General features: G+C 39.9%; 1 protein-coding gene across 3 annotated transcripts; it reads left to right on the top strand.

Annotated features, from left to right (window-relative positions):
- Positions 1 to 2,099: 2,099 nt before the first annotated feature.
- Positions 2,100 to 27,520, top strand: hibch (3-hydroxyisobutyryl-CoA hydrolase). 3 transcript variants are annotated; one of them, XM_035651506.2, is made up of 14 exons: positions 2,100 to 2,250; positions 3,019 to 3,061; positions 4,570 to 4,701; positions 5,024 to 5,108; positions 5,214 to 5,294; positions 5,498 to 5,550; positions 19,395 to 19,473; positions 23,239 to 23,384; positions 23,935 to 24,021; positions 24,172 to 24,230; positions 24,685 to 24,766; positions 25,665 to 25,784; positions 26,018 to 26,051; positions 26,356 to 27,520. In XM_035651506.2, exons 1-14 carry the CDS (start codon positions 2,219 to 2,221, stop codon positions 26,469 to 26,471), a joined length of 1,149 nt encoding a protein of 382 aa, XP_035507399.1. In that variant the 5' UTR covers positions 2,100 to 2,218; the 3' UTR covers positions 26,472 to 27,520. The 3 variants fall into 3 exon arrangements, with proteins under 3 accessions (XP_035507399.1, XP_035507400.1, XP_035507401.1); XM_035651507.2 differs by having other exon boundaries at positions 2,143 to 2,191; XM_035651508.2 differs by lacking the exon at positions 3,019 to 3,061 and having other exon boundaries at positions 2,151 to 2,250.
- The last annotated feature ends 186 nt before the right edge of the window (positions 27,521 to 27,706 follow it).

The following is a 27,706-nucleotide window of genomic DNA, read 5'->3' on the forward strand; positions in this document are numbered from 1 at the left end:
GCTAACGGCTAACAAATTTGTGGACATCATAACTCAACCATATTTGGTCATATCTTTACCAGATGCCTCAGGAATGATAACTGTCCCACCTTTAACAGATACCCATGTCAATATTGGACATAAGTCATAGCACACCTACTGGCAACAGGAAGTTTGAAATTGTATTTTTATGTCCTGTGCCTTGCAGGATCATCGGATCCACTTCATATTTGGTCAGCTTAGTTGTGACACATGGTTGATGTTATACTGTGAACATTTTTGAAATGTGTCAAAGGCTGTTGCCATGGTGACGCATTCTTCGCCATCAAATTCGAATAAATATTTGAGGCACTTGGGATGCTTTTTGTCTCACGAACTTGGCGCCCCCTACAAAATTTCAAACTCATGGCCCCCGCCTTTAAATTTGACGTAGATGAATGAAATTCGGTCGACTAGTGTATCTCCCACCCGAAAAAAGCTTCTTGGAGCCATTGGCTCCGCCCAACCGGAAGTCGACCATTTTGATTTTTATTTGGCTGAAAATGGAATATCGAGGGTGTCGTAATTTTACCCCCTCCTCCTTGGCGGTTAATGGAATCCACTTCAAACTTGGGCGACCCGTAGATGAGGCCTTCCCAATCAAACGGTACAAAGGGTTTTATAGTCTACGTTGAATGGCTCGGCCGTGGCGAAGCGCGATTCGCCACCAAAAGGGAGGTGTTTTTTCACTGTGTCGGGGATGCTTCAACAGGAACGACAAACCCACACGCATTACAGACATGGACAGGTTCAATCCGATACGAATTTTGAGTTCAGCCGTTGCAAAACGGCTCCATTGGGCCCCCTAGAATTAAAAAAACCCAAGCCACCTGCATGTGCTTAATATCAGCGGCGAACGTATCTCCAGTCTGAAGACTGTCGGTGCCATGAACTAATCCCACCAGGAAGATGGCATTTTCAAAGTCAGGACACGGGGAAGAGAAATCGACGCGTCCTGACCGGCTGTCGCAAAACTTGGCAGACACGTCGAGAGCGGCAACCCGTGATGTCCGACGTGGCTCTTTGGGCTGAAAACCGCGAGTCGGCCCTCAGCCGCGCATCCCCGACGGCGAGAGTGCTCGGGCCCGATCATCGCTGCTCGCAGCTTTAATTCTTCCTGTTGTTAGTATTATTATTGTTTTTTATTTTTCAAACTGTGCAGGATTTATTTATTTATTTATTCAGTGGTGGAGGATGCATCCAGATGAAGTAAAAGTAACAATACTTCAGTGTTTAACTACTGGACTGAAGTTTCAGCATTCATAACTTTGATTTAGTAAATATTTAGAAGTATTAGCAGTAGTATTTGCAGAGTAGTCATTATGCAGAATGGTCGCTCTTATTATATCACTGGGGTTATTATTGGTGATTCTCTGCAGTGTAAGCAGCTGTGCTCTGTAGATCTGTACCTTAATCTATAGCAAGGCCTCATATGTTATAAGTTGCTCATGTTGTCGGTGTGCAAAGCTTGATATTTCAAGAAACTGATAGACTACAGCTGTCAAAAACATACATGTTGTAAAAATTACAATATTTCACTGTGAAGTGTGGAGGGGTAAATATATAAAGCAGAATGTCGAGGAAAAACACAAATGTGATACAGCAGAGTTAGTTTTGGAACCATAATGCAGACACGAGACTCAGGAGGAGATTTGCAAATCTTTAATATGATTTCAGGAGGAGGGATGAGGGCAGATGGGTCGAGACGCTGAGCAGGCAGGGTGAAGAGCAGGGGTGAGGCAGGTGGAGATCTGCAGTGGTAATGAGGTTGAATTCCAGGCCTGGTCTGGCCAGAGGAGGGTTCCTGGGACAGAGAGAAAAAGAGTGTTGAGCAAAATCACTAGAACATGATTCATAACCAAAGTCAAGTTACAGACAAGGCGTTGTACCACGTAGCAGGAAAAATAATCTGGTACTGAGAGGTTGAACAACATTTATCTGTTTTACAAATTCTCTGGTTCCACAATTTCAACATTTATCTGTTTTACAAATTCTCTGGTTCCACAATTTTCAGAAGACTAGAGTCAGTGCTTCCTCCTAGCAATAGGTGGCAGTGTGGCACAAACACGGCGCTGGGTCGGCCCACCTGGTCTTCATCAACACTGACCAATCAGGGGTTTTTCCTTATATCTACCAGGAAGTCATCGCAGAAACTTTAGTGGAGAGGGAGAAGGCAAGTAAAGACAAGAAAGACATAATAATGTCACTAACGGCTTTGAAAACCACATACAGGTAAGAAGCGAGGCGGTGGTGGTTTAAAACTTCCCCTCTGGAGTTGAATCCTGTTTTTATTCAACAATATGTGGACAGTGGTCAGAGCTACACACAAGGACATGGCTATTGAGCATAGCTATGGAGTGGAAAGCTACAGGGGTCCGTTTGCATGCCCAGCCATAGGCGGCGCCAGGGATGGCTTGGGGGTGCTGTAGCTACCCCTAGGATTCCCATAGCACCCCCCAGGAAATTGCTGTGGTTTAATAATAAAAAATAATTGAGTTAATGTGTGAATACTATAATTTACATTTGAAAAAATGAATAAATACATTCAGTGCTCGAATTGGGCCGGTACGTCGTCGCACTTCTACGTTTTACTCGCGTGGCGTAGCGTTACTTTTTCTTGCGTACCGGGACTTCCCTCAAGATGCCGGTACGCAGCAGCTCTCTATCTCTTTCTCCCTCTGTCACTCTGCCCCGCACGTACACACGCGAATAACAGAATGAGGGGGGTAGGAGGAGGAAGAAGCCCTGCTCCTGCACGAAGAGCTACCTGTTTATTCACAGTTCGGTGAAGCTCGAGTACAAGCAGCTATATCTAACAGTACTTAACAAGAAGTGTGCGCGCGCGCGCGCGTGCGCGCTTGTTAGTGATGAATGGAGATTAAACTGCTAATTTACCATAATTGTGAGCCTGTGGAATCAAAGCAGTTGCTGTGTGTGCAGTGTGTAGTCAGTGTCGGTCAGTAACGATAACCACCTCTCTTTCCTGGCTGTCTCCTCCAGACTGAGGTCCCTGTGCAGACTGCAGCGGATCCAGGGACACATGGTGAGCAAACCACCACCGGTTTCTTTTCAACCCCCTTTTACTGAAATTGTAATGGTATTTCTCAGATATTACCAGTCAAAACATGTCACCATATGTGTTTATAGTGATGAATCGAATCTCTTTGTTATGTGTGCAATTCATCATCAATCATACATTTCAAAGATTACATGATTTTTTACATGGACCTACCAACCATTATTTATTAATTTATATCCATTCATTACTCTACTCTAATGTTCGGCCTACACTGACAACACACTGAATGCACTAGGTAATGATTTACTTCATGCAGAGTGACAGAGGAAGATACATTCTACAAATGTATACACTGACTTGACTTTATATTTAGGCATACAAGCCCAGTTTCAAAATAAAAGCCCCATAAAAATACAGTACTGAAAGGTAATTGTGGGGAACCTCTGGTTTATTGTCATTTATTCTCATGACAGCCGTTCATTTAAATTTAAATAAGACCAAAATACACCAACAAGCAGCTTTCACACAACCACATTCGGACAAAGATGATGTTACACAGGCAAGTTTTGCAGTGACGGAGCTTGAAGCTAAGAAGCTGTGGCATGATTCAGACGGAGAATTTATGAAGCAAAATAAATCTTTTGTGACTGAATATGCGGGTGTGTTTGCAAAACTCCTTAGGGCATTTGGCGAGAGATCTCATAGCATTCAAACTGAACATAATATTTATTTGACCTTTTGATATGGAAACTGCGAATGTGTATGACAAACCAAAATGTGAAACCACTGATCTGCATACCAATAATGGTAACATCCTCCCTCTGCTTGAGCTCTATAAACTTTGTATGTCCTGAGTGTTCCCATTCAGAGGAGACTGAAGTTTGCTTCTGTGGCAATGTTGGTGCCCTAGGTGAGATATTTGATCGCCCCCACCCCAAGGTGTTTACAGTTCAATCACAAAATCCAGAAGATCATACCCCATGAAAGTTTTAACAGATTTAAGTCTTTCAAGCATGAGGGGTTGAGGATTCTGAGTGGCAACGTTGAGCAGTCGAGTAGAGGAGCAGGAGCAAGTTAGTGTGAGTTTGGCAATGGTTTTGTTACTGGCTTGGGCTGAGTTCCAGGACTGCCTGCATATACCTGGCAATGCCTGCCTCAGAAACTGAGCAAAACGATCAGAGAAGGCAAAATCAGCTTTGGGAAAATCACCGAACAAGATCTAAACAAAGTCATAGAAAAAACTGTGTTTAACCATGGTCGAGACAAAACAATCTGGCAACGGGTCACAGCTTTAATGCAGGAGTTAAAGCTCGACCAGGAACCGGTGTGCAGCCCAGTGAGGAACTCAGGAAGACTATGGCCACTTTATGTTTGGACCACGGTCACTTTATGTTTGGATGACGGCGCACTTAGCATTCACCTATACAGCGTGGTTTGGGACAACATTCTCCTGTGTGCAGTTCTTTTAAAATACTGATACTGATCAGCGTGATGATACTACAGTCTATTAATACAGATGTTGTCTCCATCAGATGTCCAGTCATGTGGAGCCAGAGGTTTTGCTGGAGAAAGTGGGCAGAGCTGGCGTGATCACTTTGAACAGACCCAAAGTCCTGAATGCCCTTAACCTGACCATGATCCGACAGATCTACCCTCAGCTCAGGGTATGCGGAAAGCTGGTTAATGTAAACTTCTACTGGGGCAAATGTCAAGGACTTGAGTGTGTCAAGTCCTCTGTTAACAGTGTGATTGTAAATGGCTTCTTGTGTCTCACCTTGTCACTGAGATTGTTATTGAGAGTACGCTTTAAAGACCTCAGAATTTAAATTGGTTGATTTCCGTATTATATTGGTGTTAATATTGATAAAATTGAATAGTTGTAGTTTTTAAAACTTCTGTTAAAACAAAATGGCATCTGACCTTGTTTTTGGAACACGTTTGTTTCTGATTTGGATTTCTTGCAGCTATTTTTTTGTGTGATTCTAGAAATGGGAAAACGACAATGATACGGACATTGTCATTATCAAAGGAGATGGTGGCAAAGCCTTCTGTGCTGGTGGAGACATCAGAGGTAAGCAGCACCACTGCAGGTTCAATCAATGGGCAGCTCTTATGTGCAACATCATGACTAGCAGAAGCATGTGGCTTGATTATCATTTTTGTTTTGTTCCGTCAGCGGTCACAGAAGCCGGGAAGGTCGGTGACTCACTTGCACAGGATTTTTTCCGTGAGGAATACATTCTCAACGATGCTATAGGTATGCTTAATGATTTCAATGACAATTGCACAATTGCACAATTGCACCTGTGTTATCAATTTTGTCATTTTTCTTCTGGTATTCATTCACCCACAGTCGCAGCTTGCACATTTCCATTCCATTTCCATTGCAGGTCAGATCTCCGTTTTATCAGTATATTAATTTTCTGTCTAGTTTTCACACATTTAATTTCATCTTTCAAGGATCGTGCAGGAAGCCATATATCGCCCTTATTGATGGAATAACAATGGGAGGGGTAAGTACATTTATTTTGAAAATATTTATACTACAGATGCGTCTCAAACATTTTTAATATTGTGGCAAAAAGCTCAATATTTTTAACGAAGCATATTGAAGTCCATTAATGATGTTTCTGCAGTCTGTAATGATTTGCGGTGCCATGTCATCTGCTGTTGTTGATCCACTATGTTTTATCAAGTTCAAAGTCAACACAGCTGTTTACCATAGAACCACATAGATTCTCATCTTCCTCTTGACAATACTGAATGAAATTGTCAAGAGAAAGATGAGAAGTAAGGAGTAACACCCAACGATACAGACGAGCTGAGGGTCGCTGTCAGCTATCGACTCCGTGCCTTGCCACAGTGATGCAGTTATTCATGCTAAAGGTCGACCAAGTATTGAGTGCATAAATTAACATACTTTTCAAAAGTTGGAGATTTCTGTATCGTAAATCCTTTGTGATATTAGATTGATATTACTGAATTTTTTACATTTATGAGCTGTATGCTGTAATCATCAAAATATAACAAGAAATTCCTTTAAATATTTCACTTTACATGTAATAAATCCAGAATATATGACATTTTCACCTTTTAAATTAGGAAGAAAAAATAAATTCCACTATATTCACCTTTTTTGAGATATACCTGTGTATAGTTATGTTCACTTCAAACTGTTTCTCATTAGATATTCTTTTATTTTTAAGCAAAGACTTCCCTCCCGTTGCTTTGTATTATAGATTCATAAGGAGTTTTGGTGATATCCAATTTAGCCAGTAGGTGTCAGTACAGAGCTATGTTCCACTGTTACCTGCTGACTGTGGCAAGGTGGCCTCTGATTGGATGGAATAAATAGTGACAAAGCACTGCCACTATTTTTTCCGTCCAGTTGACAGATATGGTTGGAATTTGAATCGATACCTTTGCCTCTCATTGAGTGTAATGATTTGTATTTCAGACAGACCTGTGCAAAGGCATAAATCAGGAAGAACTTTGATGAGGAAGCTCTGTAATTTATGAAATTGTTCAACTCACCAGGCCGAACAAGAATTCTGTCTTTTGGATGAGTCAGGCCTTTTTTTTTTCTTTTTTTTTCTGTTGTGAGTTGTGACTTTGACTGTGATGTTACCCCTGATGTGTCACCAAGGTCGCTCATAGCCACCAGTATCTACTGGGTCATTACTCATTATGTCTCTGTGTGTCAGTGTCCCTGTGGCGCAGACATGTGTGAGGACCTAAAAAAGCTTTTTTTTTATGACATTGTTTGAATACTGACCATTACATCAACTTATAATCTCTGGTCCAATTCCTACTCCTATTCCTATTTTTAAAGCAGCATGTGGTACAGATAACTATTTGTTGTGAAAAGTTGTGGGAGATTTTGATGGTAATTTGCCTCCTTATAATGACAGTCCTCAAACTCGGAATAATAGTTTTGTGTTTATTTGTTCATCTTGAGCTGTAGGTGGTCTTGTTTGACTGATGCTCTTTTTACTTTGAGTTATTTTGGATGTGCTGTCAGGTCTTTGCTCTTTGCTCTGTTTTACTGACTGTTATTTTCAAAAGTAAAGAGGGTTAGGAATAATATGGCACTAGATGGGATTAAGATGACACTATGTATACAGTTGTTTGGTCATGTTGTGTGGTTTTGTCTTTTATTGACATAGAGGTCAGAGAAGAACAAAGCCTACGGCGTGCATCGTGAGTGAGTGTGTGAGAGAGAAAGAGTACACAGACTAGGTGGCCGTAAAGTTCAAAGGTCTGAGAAGTACTACAAACAAGATGGCGGTAAGCAAAGAAAATGGCGGCATCAGAGGTGTTGACTCGGCCACATGCTGTGTTTCTTTGATAAGGCCATTTGGTGCAGCACAGAGAATGTCAGGTTAAAAGAGGGATAGTCACAGGGTACTAACATCAAAATAACCAATGAGTGAACAAGTGAACACATTAACTCAAATCACTACAGCACACTTCCAAGGTTAGACACTCCTATGCTTAGCTGTGTTGCGTTATGCTATTCTATATGCCCAGGTTACTTTACCAAGGCCATGGAAAAGAAGAAGAAAAGTTATTTTGGGGTGCTGTTTGTGTGCCCAGTAAGGTGCAGCAATTGGGCTGTGTGGTTTCAGTGTCCTTTTGTGTCCTCAAAGAGTTAGATGCCTGACACTAACTCTGCTTGGTGGCTCCTGCGCTCGGATCAGTTGACAATAACTTGTTTCTGCTAGGGGTGTTGAAATTAATCGTTGATCCCCTGGGGTCTGGAACACACGGTGAACAATGGCAGCTGGAGCTTGGAGGAGAGTTCACATCCAAGGTGTGAAAAGGTGAAGCATCACCGGAATCAGAGTTTTTCCAGTTCGTTCCTTTGTCTTTTCAACAAAGGGCCACATAGTCAAGTCCTCCATTTTGTTAGGCACAACATTGCAAAGCCTATCACACTTGCTTGGTCTTTTTCTGCTCCTTTTTTCTTTTGGATTTATGGCTCTGGGAATACAGAAATGTGACATCTACCTCTAATATCCGTCATGTCAGGACAAAGACACTAATGTTGACACAAACCATCCTCGAGCAGATTGCTGTTCAATGTGTACCGTGGTGGAAAACAGGCTAGCTCTATATATGGAAAAGTCAGAGAGGCACCAGAGTTCTCTGTTGCCAGATCTGCAGTGGACTTTGGGCAGAACTCCCACGTTGAACGAGAACTCGCCTTAATGATGACAAAACAACAGGGAATGAAAAAAGACATGTTATTAGCAGGTCAAAGACGCACGCACGCAAGTACACGTGTTAGACTTTCTCTTACATCACAGGGATCTTGCCTCATGCATGTTATTCATTGCTGTCAAAGTTCAAAATCCTTGGAATTAAGGTCTGTGAATGCTGAAGAGTTGTTAATCTGTGTGCCGTGCTATGCATTTGACCAGACACTGTCTGTCATGCTTTTCTGCATGTTTCAGTTTGCACTTCAGTTTTCAAACATTTACATAGTCTCAGAGTTGGCTTCTCGCACTGACTGCCTATAACACAGCTGTTAACAGGGCCAGCGTAGCAGCTGCCTCCCAGTTAATGGATATTTATCTGGAGTTGTACTACTATAACCTCTTTGTTCATGTCCACATTGCCTGAGAAGTTTCTGATTTTGCAAAACATAATCCTCGAGAGCAGATGTGGTGCTCTGGACAGATGCAGAAAATCATTTTAATGAAGCACCTGTTTCAATATTGACAGAAGACAAATATCCTAATGAGGCCACATTCTTACGCAGTGTAAACTGTGGGTTTATTCATTTTATGATCTATTCTGTTTTTGAGCTTGAACTATAAACATGCTCCTCTGCACACTTTTTCACATTCCCATTGTTTGACAGCAGGACCTGCAGACGTGCTCTTATATGGGGCTCTTGGTGGTACCACACCAGCATGTCATAATGTTCCACTTCATTTATGGTGAAACTCGAGTAATGTTAGATGAAACGGTCCCTTATTCCTCTGAGTGCATCAAACAATCATTGTTTTGTTTTTTTAAATCTTTCTCTTTTTTCTCTTTCTTCTCCATTCAAAAATTCTGCTTTTCCTCTGTCTTTGTTTTCAGGTTGGGCTGTTTCTACTCTTTGGAGGAAATGGCTGTAATTGTTTACTGTATATGGTTAATTTATCTTTTCAATTACAGTCATGTCTTAATGACTCATTCACTATCTAATAATAGAAGCATACAAGTTGAACACTGGATGTTTTGCTAGAACATTAAAAATTGAAATTTAACTCTAATACAACCAGTATGGTGAAGAATAAAAAAGCAGAAATATGTATAAATCAACAAACTGTAAAATCATTACCTACCTTATTTCATAGGAACAAGTTAATTTTGGCTCATAATAACAGGGGAAACTGATGACCTTGCAGAGATGACATTGAACAGGCCTTTTTAACAGCAGACATTTTGACTTGTAACATTAACGATGGCTCTGGTCAGTGTCTCAGTAAGTCATAACAGTTTGTCAGTGTGCACAGCACCAGGGGCTAAAGCAGCTCAAATGAATTCAGTCTTATTATAGTACAGTATTATAGATTTTATTATTTACTCTATTTTTATATAGGAGTGTGTATGTATATATATATGTATATATATATGTATATATATATATATGTGTGTATATATATGTATATATGTGTGTATATATGTGTGTATATATATATATGTATGTATATATATATATATGTATATATATATGTGTATATATGTATATGTATGTATGTATGTATATATATGTATGTATATATATGTGTGTATGTATGTGTGTATGTATGTATGTGTGTATGTGTATGTATGTGTGTACACATATATACATATACACATATATACATACATATACACATACATATACATACATATATACATACACATATACATACATATGTATATATGTATGTATATGTGTATGTATATGTGTATATATGTTTGTATGTATATGTATGTGTATATGTATGTATGTGTGTATGTGTATATATGTATATGTGTATATATGTATATGTGTATATATGTATATGTGTATATATGTATATGTATATATAAAAGCTAGCTGGCTCACAATATGGGAAGCTGTTGTTGAGAGCGGCTTCAAAAAGCCACACTATTGAATAAAGTCATGTCGTTTTTTGTTATGATACCCCACAAGGCAATACAGATAATCTGTGATTATTCACAAATGCCCTAAGTCTGTTTTTAGGTGGGAGAGTGAGCGATTTATGACATTGGGGTGTCATTATGCCATTATACAATAACAATAATAAATGATTATTAATAATTTAAACAATACTGACTTTTAAAAAGTGCATTTCAAAATAAAAATGACAGATCATATTAAAATAATGAATTTAATTCTCACTATGAAAATAAGTGATTGAATAACACTATTATATTGAATGAGTAATGGTTTTTCTTACTATTTATTAAATGTTTTTATTCTGGAGTTCAATACACAGAACTGTCTGCCCCTTGACTTTTAACTAAAGTAATGAACCAAAACAGTTTCACCCTCCTTGATCTGCAGATTAAAATAAGTATCTCTTGCTAATTCCTACTTCCATTCTGCCCTCTTATTGTGTTCAGAGAGAAAGAAAACCTAGTGAATGTCTATGTCACAATCTTTCAGAAGCTAGGGAAACTTGAGGCCTGTTCGGTCTCCAGTGATCAGATATTTTACTCCTCTGTGGTGGTTTGTCACATGGCTTCAGGGCAGAACCCGCAGTACTGCTGCTTGGCTCTTTGCCCGTCTTTTAAAAAAAAATGTTTTTACTGTTCAGTAAGAGCAAGGTTAAGAGAAAACTTATTGTCTGTTGGCAGTGATTTAACCCTCAGCAGGTGAAATCCTTTATAAAAATATATTTTGGGGCATTTTAAAGCCTTTATTTTTCATAGGAAAGGGTTTAGTGTTGGGAGAGAGTGGGGGAAGACGCGCAACAAAAGGGACCGGGGTCGGTGTCGAACCCACGGGTTGCTGCAGGAGGACTCAAGCCTTCAGACGTGGGGTGCCGGCGCTGCCAAGGTGACATCCTTTATATTAGTGTACTTGTACTATATTATAGACCATTTTAGTGATCTCTTATGAGCCCAAATAAATGGGCTCATAGTCTACTATTTACTTAATTTGAACCCACTAGTTCCATCCACTAGATCCATATCTTACAGCACATTTCCTGCACTGACAGTTAACTCCAGATAAACAGTGCACCACAGTTGTGGTGTTTATTTTATTCAATTAATTGATTAGTCGATCAAAAGACAATTAATCAACATCAATAAATTCAGTGCTGATCGGTTTGACAACAAGCAAGATGGTATTCAACGGATGTGAGGAATTGCTGCTTTTCTTTGTCATATTAAAGTGAGTAGAAGTGACTGTTGGATGCAGCCTTGTTACCAACCGAACGTAATCTTGCACTCTCCCCCAGTTACCTGCAACTGCTTAACAATATCATGGTTTGTTGCATATGTCCTTTAAAATGCTTGTCAAGATTTAGCTTTTTTTTTTGGTGAAGCTCTACTTGGTACACAAAACCCTCAACCGGAGAATCAGTTGTTGTTGTTGTGAACGTGCTGTTGTGATTGACAACGTCTCTCTTACGTTGATGAGTCCGAGCTGCCACTGCTCCAGAGCCCTGTTTAGCTGTTTATTAAAAATGTATCAATTCTGAATGTAACTCGTGTCCAGATTCAGCACTGCGAGTGTGAGGCTGATGAGATGAACGATTCTCAAAATATGAGAGACACTGAGGCTGAATGACTGATTTCTTGAATAATTAACAGGATTAGTAAGAATTCTTCTGGAGGAGCCTGACCCCTGACCCACCTACAGGGTCTTAGGCCCACCCAACATAGGTTTTAAATACTCTCATAGTCTCACAGATATGGACGACATAGTGAACTAAGTGCGAACATGAATTACTGTAAGTGTGTGAATGTGGTACTCAAAATATTTTCCCATGGTTGGCAGGTCTGCTTTTATTATTAATTTCCCCATGTTATTATTATTATTATTATTATTATTATTAATAATAATAATAATAATAATAATACATTGGATTTATAGAGCGCATTTCACAAGACTCAAAGAGCTGATATTACGGAGCTTGGTTCATTCTCTGTCCTGCAGCACAGAATAAATGTCATGATAAGGTTGTTCATCAGTACCAGTGGATCAGTGATAACACCATCAGGTGCTCTGGCTTTTATCTTTCAGTGTTTGCTCTCCAGTCTTTGTACTGGACTTAAGAGCAAAATCTATAAGCTATTAAGACACATTAATTGTCCCTGGGTGTTCCCATGGTGCATGGGGATTGGTATCCAAAGTTTGCAAGGCAGTTGTTTATGTCTATCCTTTCCTATTCATTCGTGACAGCTCTCCACAGCTGTAATGTGAATTCATGGTTAGCAACCCTCTTCTGTGATTGCATAGTTGGAAGAGATTGGCATAAAGACCCAACCTCTTATGTTCCATTACATCCCTGTAGCAAGATGTGAACTACATCCACTGAGAGTCAACAAACACAATTTTCAGCTGGTGTCGAGTTTGTCTCTCTCAGCTAGAGAGGTGAGCTGACCACAGAGGTTGGTTGTTCGAGTGACCTTAATCCATCCAGCTTTCAAGCATTTGCGACCTGTCAGTTTAACCATCAGCAACATTTTAACAACAACACATTTTATGATTATTTTTCATTTTGATTATTCCATTTTGTCTATTTTTGTTGAGTTGTTTCCTTTTGCTCTAGCTAAGAGGAGTTCATTGATAAATTGGTAGCTGTTGGTTGTTTTTCCTTTTTACACCAGCAAAGCATTGGTGTTTTTGTCTTTGAAAGTCTAGCTGAAATCACAATTTATATATATATTTATAAATATTTGCTTAAGTTCAAGGATGACATACAGTGCATGCATACTAGGGTTGAACGATTAATCGTTTTTAAATCGAAATTGCGATGAAACACGTACTAGTCATTCTCACCAATCAGAAGTTGCCCAGGGCGACTGCGTAACTGCCCACCAACAACACACGGGTGCAAACAAGAATAACATTGCGTTAGTGGAGCCAGAAGCAACGTTTGACAATTTAGTCTTGAAGAAAAAAGCCGCAATTCGTTGATACGGGGTGTTTTGGGTTTGAGCCGACAGATGTGCAACAGACAAAGTTATTGTTAAAGGGTTCAGTCGCTTCATCCCTAGGCAACACCACCAACCTGTATCAGCACTTGAGACAGCGCCACAGGCAGCTACACCACAACTATTCCCTCATTAAAGAGAAAGATTGCTAGTGTTCATTCACTGCTCTCTCCCCTTCTCTTCAACACAATGCGCAAATATACTTGCAAATCAAATCGCAATCGCAGAATGTCAGAAAAATCGCAATTCGATATTTTCCCCAAATCGTTCAGCTCTAATGCATACGTATATTCTGGACTGACATGGATGAAAACTGCCACTGGATGCCATCTTAATGCTAAGCTAAGCTAATTGTCTACTGATGACATCATCAATACAAGTCCTGGAAACTCCAAGCAGATTTTCTCTACCATAAATAATCTCCTCAAGCCTCAAACTCTCTCACACACCGATACCACAGAAGAGCAGTGCAATAACTTCATCATCTTCAGGAAAAAAGTCGACACCATCCGCTCTCTTCTCTCCAGCTCTCCTGCTCTGTCAGTCCCTACTGCCGACCCACTTCCTGAGATTTTTCAGCCTCTCTGCTGCTTCCCCAAGATCTCTCAGCGAGAGGTTGAGGACATCATCCGCAGGATGAAACTCTCCACCTGTACCCTGGACCCTTTCCAACAATCCTGGTCAAATCCAACATCTGCGCTCTAAGTCCCCTAATCACTCAAGTCATCTACCACTCACTCCAGGCTGGATATGTTCCATCTGCTCTCAAAACTGCTGTCATCAGACCCCTCCTCAAAAAACCCACCTTAGCCAACTACAGGCCCATTTCCAACCTCCCATTTCTGAAGTAGTCACGGCGCATCTTCAGGACCACCTAAATTCTCACTCCCAATTTGAGAAGTTCCAGTCCGGCTTCCGATCCGCCCACAGCACCGAAACAGCCCTGGTCAGGGTCACAAACGACCTGCTGATGGCAGCTGACACTGGATCACCATCACTCCTCATCCTTCTGGACCACACATCCTCCTTTAGCGACTCAAACACACCATCGGACTCTCTGACTCCGCCCAAAATCGCAAACACTCACTGTCACTTGTGTAGTCCCCCAAGGGTCGGTTCTCGCCCCACTCTGTTCACCCTCTACACTCTTCCCCTTGGCCGCATCATCAGCTAGCATGGAATATCATTCCATTGCTACGCTGATGACACACTGCTCTACATAAAAACTGACCCTATCTCATCTGCAACTTCACTGTCATGGTCATCATCATCACTGAGCTCCTGCCTTGAGGAGATAAAAGTGAGGATGAAAGAAAACCTCCTACAGTTTAATAGTTCCGAAACAGAAGCTATTTTAGTTGGTACACCACACCAGGTCCAGTCATCCCACATATCCCAAATCACCTTCTCTGGTCAAAATATACCCCTGTGTTGTGCATTGGTTTGGGCTAATTTTGTATCAGCAATAATTTATAATTATCAAAGATAATTCTGAAAATCAATAGAGCTTATTAATCAATGTTAAAGCAACGGGGCACCACCCGGAAACCGGGACCAATAACCAAATCGTTAATTCAGTCGTGAGAATTAAAGGTGTTCACTCAAAATGTTCACATCTGGTGGATATGAGCATTTATGGAGTGAACTGAAGGTGTGAATTCGAGCACTGACTCTGTCAACCAGCCAATATCACAATGTACATGCAAATAACACAAAAAAATCTCTTTAAAGTATAACAGCATTTATTAACTTTAGCAATATCAATTCACAATCAATACTCAATCAACAAATGTCTATTATAAGCTAAGCTACCAATCATATATCATATGATCATCATATGAAAAGACAACAAAAAGCGCCAGTGCGTGTGCCTGTCAAAGGGGGAGGAGGAACAAGATGGCGGACGTGACCTGGGAAGTCACGTGGCACCAGAGAAAGGTGGGGCGTGAGACCTCAAGTTAAACAGCGGCTACCTTTAAACATCTGACTCTAACAAAGGAGAGATCGGGACGAAGTTACTTTCGGACCAGAATCTCTCCAGCACCCACGAGTGTGGGTGGAAGTGGAGTGATATGGATACAATAATACATTATATAATTCATTTAAGCAAAGTAATAGGAGAGGGGTGGCTACACTAATAACGCAGTGAAATTTGAAATAAACAAAGAAATATATGATAGAGAGGGGAGGTATGTGGTAGTGGAGGGGAAAATGGAAGGTCAAATGGTAACACTAATTAATGTGTTTGCACCACCAGATAGCGAAAAAACATTCTTCAAGACACTATTTGATATCATAGCTCTGGAAATGGAGGGAACTCTAATCTCCGGGGGGGACTTTAATGTGGTACTAAACTATGACTTGGACACGAGTACAAGGGAAACTAGGACACATATTTCTAGATACATAAACGTACAAATGAAGGAACTAGGAATCACAGACATAAGGAGAGACATGCATACACTGGATAGAGACTACACACATTATTCACAGCCGCACTCAATTTATCCAAGGATTGATTATTTTTTTATGACAACTGGAGACAAACACAGAGTAGAAAGCTGTAGGATAGGGGTTACAGTCTTGTCTGACCATAGTGCAATATACCTGACAGTGAACCTAACAAGTAGAAAGAGGAACACAGTCTGGAGGCTGAATGTGGGCATATTGAATAATAAGGGATTAGTGGAAGAAATGAAGAGAGATATAATGATAATGGGGAAATGGACCCAACTATCCTGTGGGATGCACCGAAGGCAGTGATAAGAGGAAAACTAATGGCACAAACAGCACTCCTCAAAAGAAACAGACTAGAACTATATACCAACCTAACTGGGCAACTAAAGGAACTAGAAAGACAATATAAAAATACAAATGATCCCGAGACACTTAAGAAGATCAAAGGAATTAGAGGGAAGAGAAATAAAATTTTATCAACAGAAGTGGAGAGAAAAACTAGGTTTATGAAGCAGACGTATTATGAAGGGGGACCCAGAGCAAATAAATTATTGGCCAGAAGGATTAGGGTACATCAAACATTGAACACTATACATAAGATAAGGAACCCCAAAACCAATGAGCTACTGAGAGAGCCAGAGGAAATAGGAGGGGCTAGACTTACCATCTATAGGAGAAGAGCAGAATAGATCACTGAATTCAGATATTACGGAAAAGAGATTGGGGAGGCAATTAGTGAACAAAGAACAGTAAATCACCAGGTAGGGACGGGTTCCCAGCCGTATTCTATAAGATATTTAGACAGGAATTAAGCCCCTTATTGTTAGCATCACTTAGGTACACAAAGAAGGAGGGAAAAACACCTCCGTCCTGGAAAGAAGCCATCATAACTATAATCCCTAAGGTGGGCAAGGATAAAGAACTTTGCAGTAGCTTCAGACCAATTTCCATACTTAATGTTGATTATAAGATCTATACCTCAATAATTTCAAAATGATTTGAGACATTCATGCCCGACATTATAGACGAAGACCAGACTGGCTTTATTAGAGGAAGGCAGGCACAAGATTATATAAGAATAACAATTCATGTAGTGGACGTGATACAAAAGAGTGGGGAGAGTGCAATTTTAGTGAGTATGGAAAAGGCATTTGATAGTGTGGGTTGGACCTTTTTATATAATGTCTTAGGGAAGTTTGGTTTTAATGAAAATTCTATGAAATGCATAAAGTCATTGTATCTTGAACCGACAGCAAGAGTGAAGGTCAATGGGAGTCTGACAAACCGGATTAAGTTAGAGAGGTCAACCATACAGGGGTGTTGTCTATCTCTGACACTCTTTGATATTTTTATTGAACCATTGGCTCAAGCAATTAGGCAGAACCAGTGCATCAAGGGGTTGGAGGAAGGAGGATCAGAACACAAACTGGGTTTATTTGCGGACGACGTAATAGCATATATAAAACAACCAGACACGAGCCTTCCAATACTTAAGGATTTACTGGAGGAATATGGGCACTACTTGGGGTATAAACTTAATGTGACAAAGACACAGATCTTAGCTCTAAACTACACACCGACAACAAGGATCAAAGACAAATACAAACTTAGATGTGACTTGGACAAGATTAAATACTTAGGGGTGAATATCACAAAGGAGGTAGACAAAATATATAATGCAAATTACACCCAGATTAATCAGAACATTAAGAGGGACTTGGGAATGTGGTCAATACAGACACTGGACTTCAGTTCGAGGATTGAAATAGTTAAAATGAACATATTGCCAAGGCTATTGTACCTATATCAAGCTTTACCTGTACCTGTGCCACAAAGCCAATTTAAGGAGTGGGAAAAATGGATCTCAAGGTTCATCTTGGGGGGGGGGGGGAGATCCAGGGTTAAGCTTGTGACACTTCAGTTACCCAAAGAGAGAGGAGGAATGACAGTGCACAGTTTTAAGGATTATTATTATTTAGCACAGATCAGAGCTGTGGCATGTTTGTGTAATGTGGACTATGTAGCCAAGTGGAAATACATTGAAATGAGGAGGGGAAATCACCAAATTCAACACCTGGTAGGAGATATAGAACTATTTAGGACACAACAAAGTCTAATAGACCCAATTACTAAATTCACTTTAAACATGTGGAACACGGTAGTAAGGAGATACAAATTAGAAAAAGAGACACAGATCTTCAGATGGTAAATACATGATAATACATTTCTGCCGGGAAGAGAAGATCAAGGTTTTAAGAGATGGGCCCGATGGGGCATCACAGCAATGTGCAAGATGGTAGAAAAGGGGGTAATGCAGAGTTTTCAATATTTGAAAGATAGGTTTGGATTGGAAAGAGGTGACTATTTTAAATAACTACAAGTGAGAGACTATTATACAAGGAAAATAAAAAATAGACAAGGCTACTGAGCAAAACGGGGTAATCAAAGTAATGATTGATGCATACAATGGGAAGAAGGGTAAAGTGATCTCAGCCCTTTATCAAGCTCTGTTGAAGAGTAGAGGAAATTCAACAATGTACATAAAAGAAAACTGGGAAAGGGAACTTGAGATTGAGTGGACGGAGGAAGAATGATACAATGTGTGCAGGGTACAGCATTCAACCACTGGATCAAGGGTATGGAGGGAGTGGAAAAAGTGGGTTGAGTATAAAGGAAAGCTGAACGACACCACAAATTAGGAGGATGGGAATCAGACCATGATGTTGCACTACAATTAAGGGAGGAACCTCATGTCACCTTGTTGATTTTTAATATATTATATTTTTTCTTTATTTTCACATATTTTTTCTTTTTCTATTTGTCATTTTTGTTTCTGTTTCTTTTACTTTATTGTACAACTACTCTTTGATTTGATTTTGTCACAAACACACTTATTTGTAAGGAACTTCTAAAACAACTTTAGCCTATGAGGGTTCTATTTGAAGCTTGTTACTACACAGATCCGCAGCTAAATTGTAATGATGTCTGTATGTGGATTTGTATGTTTACAAAATGTTCAATAAAACTTAAGTGAGAACAAAAAAACATATATCTATTGTAGCTTAAGTTATTACTTTAATTAGTTGATGACTCCTCTTAACATGTTGGATTTCAGATCCTGGCTGTGATAGCCTTTAATCTGCTCCCTCCTTCATTGATGGTGTAGATGGCCCTGCTGAGCTTTCCAGACCTTTTTGAATAAAAGCCCCAATGTGTAATTTTTGTACTTTTCTGGCGGCATCTGGTGGTAAAGTTGCTAACCGCAACCATCTGAGCATCCGATGTGTGGACCCTGTTGACAAACTAGAATTATATCAAACTAGTGAAGATTTAACGAATTGAGTTTAAACTTAATATTTTAATGAGTTGAACTTAATTATACTGTTTTACTTCTACAAATAAGATACATGTTGAAAGCTTAAAAGTAAAATATGTAACCTGTAAATAAGTCCATATAACATAACTGACTTAATTTGAGTGTGCTTAAATATGTATTGTTTGTGTATATACATTGTGTAATGTAATCTGACACACACACACATACACAGGAAATGTCCTCTGACCAGTGCTGCTCATTAGCTTACAGCTCCCTTTTAGGACTCACACACGTAAATCATACACACACTTACACACATGGAGAGGGTTGGCCTTGTTTTGTCTTTTTTTTGTCTGTGTCTGCAGAGGTGACAGTTATTAATGATTTCTCTCTGCCCTGCTTCCCCCTCCCCTTGTCCTCCTCCACCTGCAGGGCGTTGGTCTGTCGGTTCACGGACGGTTTAGAGTGGCCACTGAGAAGACGCTGTTCGCCATGCCAGAGACAGCCATTGGTAAGACTGTCCACAGCTGCACTGGTTGCCGTCTTCCTTCATGGAGGGGTGAGGGACGTGGGTTAGAGCCCAATTATGTAGGAGCAGTAGCCGACCCAACTGGATCCAGCTACTATGTTTTCATTGACACAAGGTCTGTCAGACATTACACGACAGGATAGAAAACTATAATCCTGGCAATAATAGATGCGTTGGATGAAGTCCTGGTAAAGTAAATGTCATTTAGAACAGTTTCAGTAAACTTCAGTAAAAATAATACAGAATTAGCAGTGGTAATTGTAGCCCTCATCATAAACAACATCACATTATCTGCTCAAAAAAATCTCCAGTGTAATAACATGCCACAGAACAGTTTCAAGCCTACTGACATGTGATCCAGCTGTGCTGCCATCCTCAGTAACTGATGCCACTTCATTTTTAAAGGCAGGATTTCTCATTTCTCAAAATATGCATTTCTGCAATTTCTTCTTTGCATTTCCTCCTTGCACCTTAAATGGGAGAGAAGGTGAAGAAATAAGGTGGCAGTTAGAGGAGCTGGGAAGTGGATGAACCATCGGAGAAATCAAGCAAACTGACAAAACTTAGTCAGATGTACGTGATCATTGACAGTCAAACTGAGCTTTTAAATGCTCACAATGACAATGATAAAAAGTAATATTTAGCATGTTCTCCATCTTTTAGCGTTTAGTGTCAGCCTGCTTATGGTTGAAGATTAGCACTAAACATTTGATCTGATCATGGCTCTGCATGAGTAGCTGAGGGATCACCTCCTGTGATCAAACGTGAATATTTTGCATCAAATCACATGGTAATCCATGCAGTAGTTGTCGACTGTTTTAGTCTAGAACAAAGTGTTGGATCAACCCAGATGCATTGACCTGTTTCTCCAAAGAACCTCTCGGTCAGCGTGTCCTCTGAGTTGATCTGTATAACATGACTGTCAGCATATTGTGATTATATGAACATTTTATGTAATCATTAAATGTTGCTGTCAAATTAATGATTCTAAGCAGATTTTTTTTAACATTTAAAAAAACATGACATTACATTATGTGATTTGTATGTATAGAAGTTATTATGATAAAGATCAATATAATTATGTAATATCAATATAAATACATTTTGTTAATATCCTCAGTCAAACAATCAATTTCACTTATAGACAGACATACTTGCTTTATCTTGCGGAAACTTTTCTTAAAATTCTGAGGTAATAAAAAATGTCTGTAGTAAATGCATTACACGTCAGTATAATCCAGCACTTTGAAAACAACATGCATTATATCAGCCAAGGTAGAGATGGAACCAAATTAATCTTTGCTCAGGAGAAAAAACTAAAAAACCCAAATGGTCCATTTCAGTTGTTTGCAGCCGAAATAAACATGTATGAAATTAATTTGTAAATCTAAGTTAACTGTGTCCTAATTTCCCTTTTAATTCTGCCACGCTAACAAAACCCACACTTTGATAATTTCTCCGTTAATCTAATTCAAGGGTCTGTGAACCATGAATACTTCCAGTTCTACTTTTCTCATTTGCATCATCTAATACCACTTTGCAAAAAAACAAAGAACAGGCAGTATGATATAACATTATTATACTACAAGAGTGACTAAATGCCTATAAAATCACCTGGTGCTTATTTGGGGTTTTTACTGTTTAAGATGGTTCCTCGCAAGTAAACGGTCACTGCAAGGATATTATAGCTTATATAGTTTGCTCTTTAGCTAATTGACTGCTGTAAACAGATGGCCTCCTCCTCAGGCGCTGAGGAGATTAGTATCAAATCTCTAACAACTAACAAATTGCAGCCGACACAAACTATTATGTAGTCACTTGATTCCAGACGGCTCATCAGCCTTCTTTAAAAACAAATGAATGAGAGTTCATATAGATTATTTACCGAATAATGTATAACTGTGGGTTTGTGGTGAGAGTAAGCGGGTGAATGGACTAGGCAGCTAATGTCCTCAGTGTCACCTCAGTCAGCGTTTTGTCCTTATACAGGTGGTCAGTGGATTCTGAGTTGGTCCTAAAACAATTCTCAAGCCTACTGACAGGTGATCCAGCTTTGCTGCCATCCTCAGTAACTGATGCCACTTCATTTTTGAAGGCAGGATTTCTCATTTCTCAAAATATGCATTTCTGCAATTTCTTCTTTGCATTTCCTCCTTGCACCTTAAATGGGAGAGAAGGTGAAGAAATAAGGAGGCAGTTAGAGGAGCTGGGAAGTGGATGAACCATCGGAGAAATCAAGCAAACTGACAAAACTTTTACGTGATCATTGACAGTCAAGCAAGCTGGATCCATCAAGGCTACAAATGCACAGTGTGCTCTAAACTTATATAATTGTTAGGACCTCATACCATGGCATTAGAGCTGCCACGATCATTCACTTAATCAATTAGTAAATGGACAAAGGGTAATTGGAAAAAAAAAATCGAATTTGAGAATTTCTGTCACACATTCTCCTTGCAGCAATGCTGGCCGGATGTGGAGGAATTTCTTAATTTTTAGATTTTAAAACAATGTTATAATCATTCAATCAACACTGTAATCTGCAGATAAATCGATAAACTATATGATATGAATAAAATAAATTGTTAGCTGCAGCCCTAAATTACACACACACACACTGGTAAAACAAACACTCACTCATCTCCCACACGCGTCAATGTTAACCCCTTTCTGCGGCGGGATTACCAGATAAACACAGCCCTGCTAGCATTCTGACCAGCAGCCGTAATCTGACGCATTTATGTTATTACATTTTCAGCCCTGAATCAGGTCAACTCATCTTATCCCCCCCCCCCCCCTCTCTTTCCCTCTTCCTCTCTCCCTCTTTCTCGCGTTGTCACGCTACCAAAGCTGTAAGAAACCCCACTGTGACCTGTGGAATCCCACTTCTTCTCAGAACCCCTGGAATCAAATTGAAGCATTATTCAGGATGCATGTGAACTGTATACAAAAGAAGAAGAAAGATTATATAATAGTAATAGTCATAAACTGAAACTGTTCGTAGTGTGTTCGTTCATTGGTTCATTGCTTGCACATGTGAGTTGTCACGTCTCCTGGACTTCAAAAGATGGCGGGCAACGACGTAACATCTTACATCAAGGGTTCGTTGTCATTGTACACTACATTTAAACATCAAATGACAACTTCTTTCGAACATATCAAAATGAACAATATATTGGTTTTAAAAAACAAGTAAGCACTACAATTTAAAAAAAGTCACTACATTTACCGCATTTCTTTCTCTTATCCGCCACATTTTAATATCTGCCACTGTCAAAGGAAAGGGAAAACTCCGGAGCAGAAGGTCGCTCTTGCTTTACCTGGCTTTGTTTGGGGCTGCTATACATGGTTTATGCGCGTCAGTAATATGATGACTCGCCATGTTACGGCAGTATTGGTGGGACTACTGACGAGGCATTTCAGGAGCAGAGTTTTCTGTCGGAGAGAGGAGCTCCCTTTACCACAGACTTTTGGCTTTTTAACTTTGCAGATCTTTTACATACACAAAACACTTCTAACACACTAGAGGAAAGGGTAAATTGAAAAAGAATAATATGTCTCCTTTAAGAAAAGCTTGCTAGGTTTAAGTTGATGTTACATGGTTAATGTATGTGTTTCTTGTGTTTTTGACAGGATGAACAGTGGTAGATGGTTGTATGACATGTATATACATTATACATATATTATATGCGAATTGAAACTGTACAGATGTGTTTGAATGCATAATTTTCTGTTTTGTTTTGACAGGGCTTTTCCCTGACGTGGGAGGTGGCTATTTTCTGCCGAGGCTCCGGGGCAGACTAGGTCTGTTTCTGGCTTTGACAGGTTTCCGTCTCAAGGGACGCGATGTGCACAGAGCTGGAGTGGCTACTCACTTTGTCGAGTCCAAGAAGGTACAGAAGCTTAAGTTAGTCGATACATTCTCCATTGATTGCTGACAAACCCCAAGAAAGAATTTCAACCATTAAATTTCACAGTTCATTATCTAAACCAGGCAACAGCCGTTGCACAGTCTGAGTGTGAGTGATGCTGCAGGGAGGTCAAAGGTTGAGGTTAAAGCTAGACACTGAGTCACTGGCTGCCTCACTCATGTTTATACGTGCCAACACACCACCTTGTCCAGAGGCAGGTTGTGTTTGTCTGGCTGTTGGCATGATGTCAAAACTGTGGGTGGCAGAGTTTGTTTGAGATTGTAACAGCAGTGGGGGGTGATTTAGTTTATTTTGACAGGTTTTGCTCCAAATTTGATCAAAAACAACGTTGCAAAAACATTTAACTTTCGAGGTAAAAGTTAGAGAAATGGCAGAAGAAATCTGTCAAATTAATTCTCCTACCAGAGTAACGTTACTTTTTAAAAGTCGGTTTTGCTACAGAGAACCAAGAGTACAAGCTCCTGCATCCGTCCACACTGTGGATCTCATGCCTTCAATTTTGCTTCAATAGATCCCAGACATGGAGAAGGAGCTGGTGGACCTGACGTCTCCCTCTCCTGAAGACATCAGCAGAGTGCTAGACACCTACCAGACCAAGGTTAGAAACGTTACACTTTTAAGCCATTCAACTAAGGTTGAACTTCCAGAGCAGCTCAAATAGTTTCCCATCAGACGTTTGTTTCCATATGTATGCCCGTGAGAGTCTTGAGAGTCAGTTTTTGATGATAATTGTGTTCTCTCTCCACAGAGTAGTCTGGATTCAGAGAAGCCTTTTGTTTTGGACAAGCACATGTCTGATATTGACCGGTAGGCCTCAAATTTTTGTGTTCCCAAACAGATACATTATGTGAATGGTGTAGCAAGAAAATGGCTAATATTCTTTGTTTCTGTTCTTATCAACAAATCCTATAACTATAACTTTGCTTCTCAGTCTTTCAGCCTCTAGTTCACACATTCCTGCTGAGGATAAGCTGGACAATTGTTTTAGAAGATGTTAAACCAAAAAAAAGACCTTTTAACTCAAAAAGAGTTCAGTCAATTTTGAATGTTTCTTTTTTTGGGGGGGGGGGTGTGTCAATGTTGTTTTGGTCTTTCCATGTTCAAATTTTTTAAATAAGAAAAATAAAGATCACCTGACACACCGCACTTCTTTTTCTTTTTTTATTTAAGAATACCTACCTTTTCTTTTCAGTTCAAATGAAGATTCAGTGAGCTAACCTGTTGGAAACCTGAATCCATGTTGATGTTTTCCACCCTCAAGGTTGTTCAGCTCCGGCAGTGTGGAGGGAATAATGCAGAATCTGAAGGCAGACGACTCTGAATTTGCTAAGAAACAAAGCGAGGTATGTTCCTGACCTGCAGCTTCATCAGAATCACTGACACAAAACCTTAGTTCTCCAAGAAGAGAGACTTATACAGAAATATGTCAACACTGGGGCTGAGGCTTGGTGATGAGGTCTAGGTTTCTATCATCAGACGTCTTGTACACATGTGCGCTTACTTTGGGGTTCTACAGACTATTTTAAACTGCAACTACGTTCATAGCCTCTTATTTGGCTTTGGTAGTATATAGTTAGTAATCTGTAGTTACCTTAGGCTTAGCACTTAATGGGGTTAGTCTCAGTCTTGTGCCTTGTTGGCAGGACCAGAATCCCTCCGGAGGGTGTCCACAGTGGCCTCATTCCATAAATGTGCCTTAATGAAACTAGAATGGACTTCTTTCATCGATGGGAATCCTGTGATTTAATTTTTCACCGCATTCCCAGCTGGATGTTCCAGTCAGATCAAACAGTGCACGTCTCTGATAAGGCCCCTCCCTCATAAACCCCACCCCTCTCCTTATTGTTCCACGACTGGTCACTCAGAGTTCACTCCAGGATTTAAAAGCTGTTATAAAGTAGCCTCCATTGACTGATATTTTTTTATTATTTAATTTCTTACACTTGAAATATAGTTAATATTTAATAATGTTTTTAAAGCTCAACAGATATTCAGTTTCAGGTATCTCAAACTGTGATTATCTGAATAGGAGCCAAATAGGATGTGCTCAGCCATGAAATATTTATAACAAACCAATGCTCCGACACCACAGACTCACTATCCTGCCTTCTATTAATAATGCAGGACCGTCTCTGTCCGTATTTACATACTGCTTTTCTTGTTTTGTCCGTGATATTTTACAGCTTCATAATCTAAAATCAAATGAAACAGTGTTAAAATCCCCTGCGTCTCCTCCTCCAGACATTGTCCAAAATGTCTCCCACCTCCCTGAAGATCACCTACAAGCAGCTGCAGGCGGGTGCCTCTCTGAGTCTGCGGGACGTGTTGGTGATGGAGTATCGACTGTGCCAGGCCTGCATGGTAAATACATGTTTTCTTGTAGAAGTCATAGAATTGGAGAATTAGGAAATTATTCCTCAAGTTGAGGATTTCATTGCATTCTGTGACATAAACGTACATTCATATTTTAAGGTAGAGTACCAGTTTTACTTATCGTAGTCATTTACATCAGCTGTTTGACTCAAGATATGACTTCACCCGTTAGAATAAAATTCCAAAAGGTGTCAACTCATGGGATTGTTTCTGTTTTGCAGAGGGGCTGCGACTTCTATGAGGGTGTAAGAGCCGGTAAGTCACTGCAGCATATGACCAACAGAAGAGGGGGGAAGCATAACTTACATGTATTCCACACAAAGCAATAAAGAACTTAAGTACAACAGTCAACACGTGATTGTCTCTGCCTCATAGTAAAATAAATACTATAATAAACAGTATCTGTGTTTTACTGCCAAACAGGTGTAGTAGAGATTTAGTTTTTGTAAAGTCAACATGACTAGATATCTGGTTTGGTCCAGTAAAGGTTAAGAAAGGTCACAGATTAGTTATTGTCTCATCATCTGATTCTCCCAATGTATGTTCTTCGTGTCTCCAGTGCTGGTCGACAGGGACCAGAATCCCAGGTGGAGCCCGTCGACACTGGAGGAGGTGTCTGAGCAGAGAGTGCAGCAGTGCTTCTCCTCACTGGGAGAGAGGGATCTGACTTTCTGATGCCCCCTTCAACCAGCAGCTGTTTCCCACACTTACCATTCTGTAAACAGCTGCTTCCTGTCCCAAGATCCCTGTATGGCCATCTGAGAGGACTGTACTACTGAGGACGGGATAGAGACTGTTATTTTAGGACAAGTGCATTCATTGCTCATACTTACATGGTTTGATTCTGTACTTTAATACTGTAGAACTTTTTCTATTCACCTGGTGACATTTACTGGCAATTTCAGATGTTTACTGGCTGTTATCACGCAGCTGTGGAAGAGGTCTGATTAACACTCACAGCCAAAAATGGAGGATCGTATAGAAGAGGTAGCTTACAGACAGTGTGAAAATGTTTTGTGTGGATTTGCTACGCAGAGGAAGTGGAGTCTGAAGCTGTTGAGCAGTAACTCTGTATCTGCTGCAGCCCAGCAGCAGCGATGCATTACAGTACCGTGAGGACATGGGCAGGAAAAGCGATCTCACCACTGAGTGCTTTATTACATTTCCTGTGGGTATTAGTTGATGTGACACAGATCAGCATAATTTCACTAGTTTACCTCTTTTAACAGTTTTTACCCATTTAGTGTGGTCTGTTTTCACAGATGTAACCTGATTAAAACGGCTCTTCTCACCCAAGTCAGGGGGAAGTTTATATTAACATTTTTTCGGAATGCATTTACATGATTGTTGCACTGCATTATGGAAGACAAATGTTGCTTCGGCAGTCTGAAATATATGTGATATAGTGTTGCAATGTTATTGAGGACATTTTCTGATACAGTTGTTTTTTGTGTAGGAATCAAATCACCTCCCAAACATTAGTTTTCATTAGCTGCATTATTTATGAGGCAACCAGACCAGAGTGAGATTAGGGCATTTATTCTGTAATGTAACATGAAATTCTATCGTAGAAATCGTAGACCATGTATTTACAACTACAGTTATAGGGTATTGGGGGGTTTTTTATAACCTCCTAAAGTCTTGTAAAACAATGAATGCCTTGGTGCCTTATCAGTAGTGATGTAATGACGTCCAAAAGAAAGTAAACTTCCATTTTAATTGCATGTTGGGAAGAAGGCTGGTGTGTTGTTTTGGCAGGAAGTCTTACATGTTATTGGAGTGGTAACATTTTTTATTTAAGAGAACCAATCAGTTTTGTCAAGTTATGATGAAGATTTCAGTCAAACAAGAATTAACACTCCAGAATCACAAAGTGAACATTGCTCTGCAGTGTGTCTCACCTGTATCTC

This window comes from Scophthalmus maximus, chromosome 14, assembly GCF_022379125.1.
Source record: "Scophthalmus maximus strain ysfricsl-2021 chromosome 14, ASM2237912v1, whole genome shotgun sequence".
Classification (NCBI taxonomy): domain Eukaryota; kingdom Metazoa; phylum Chordata; class Actinopteri; order Pleuronectiformes; family Scophthalmidae; genus Scophthalmus; species Scophthalmus maximus.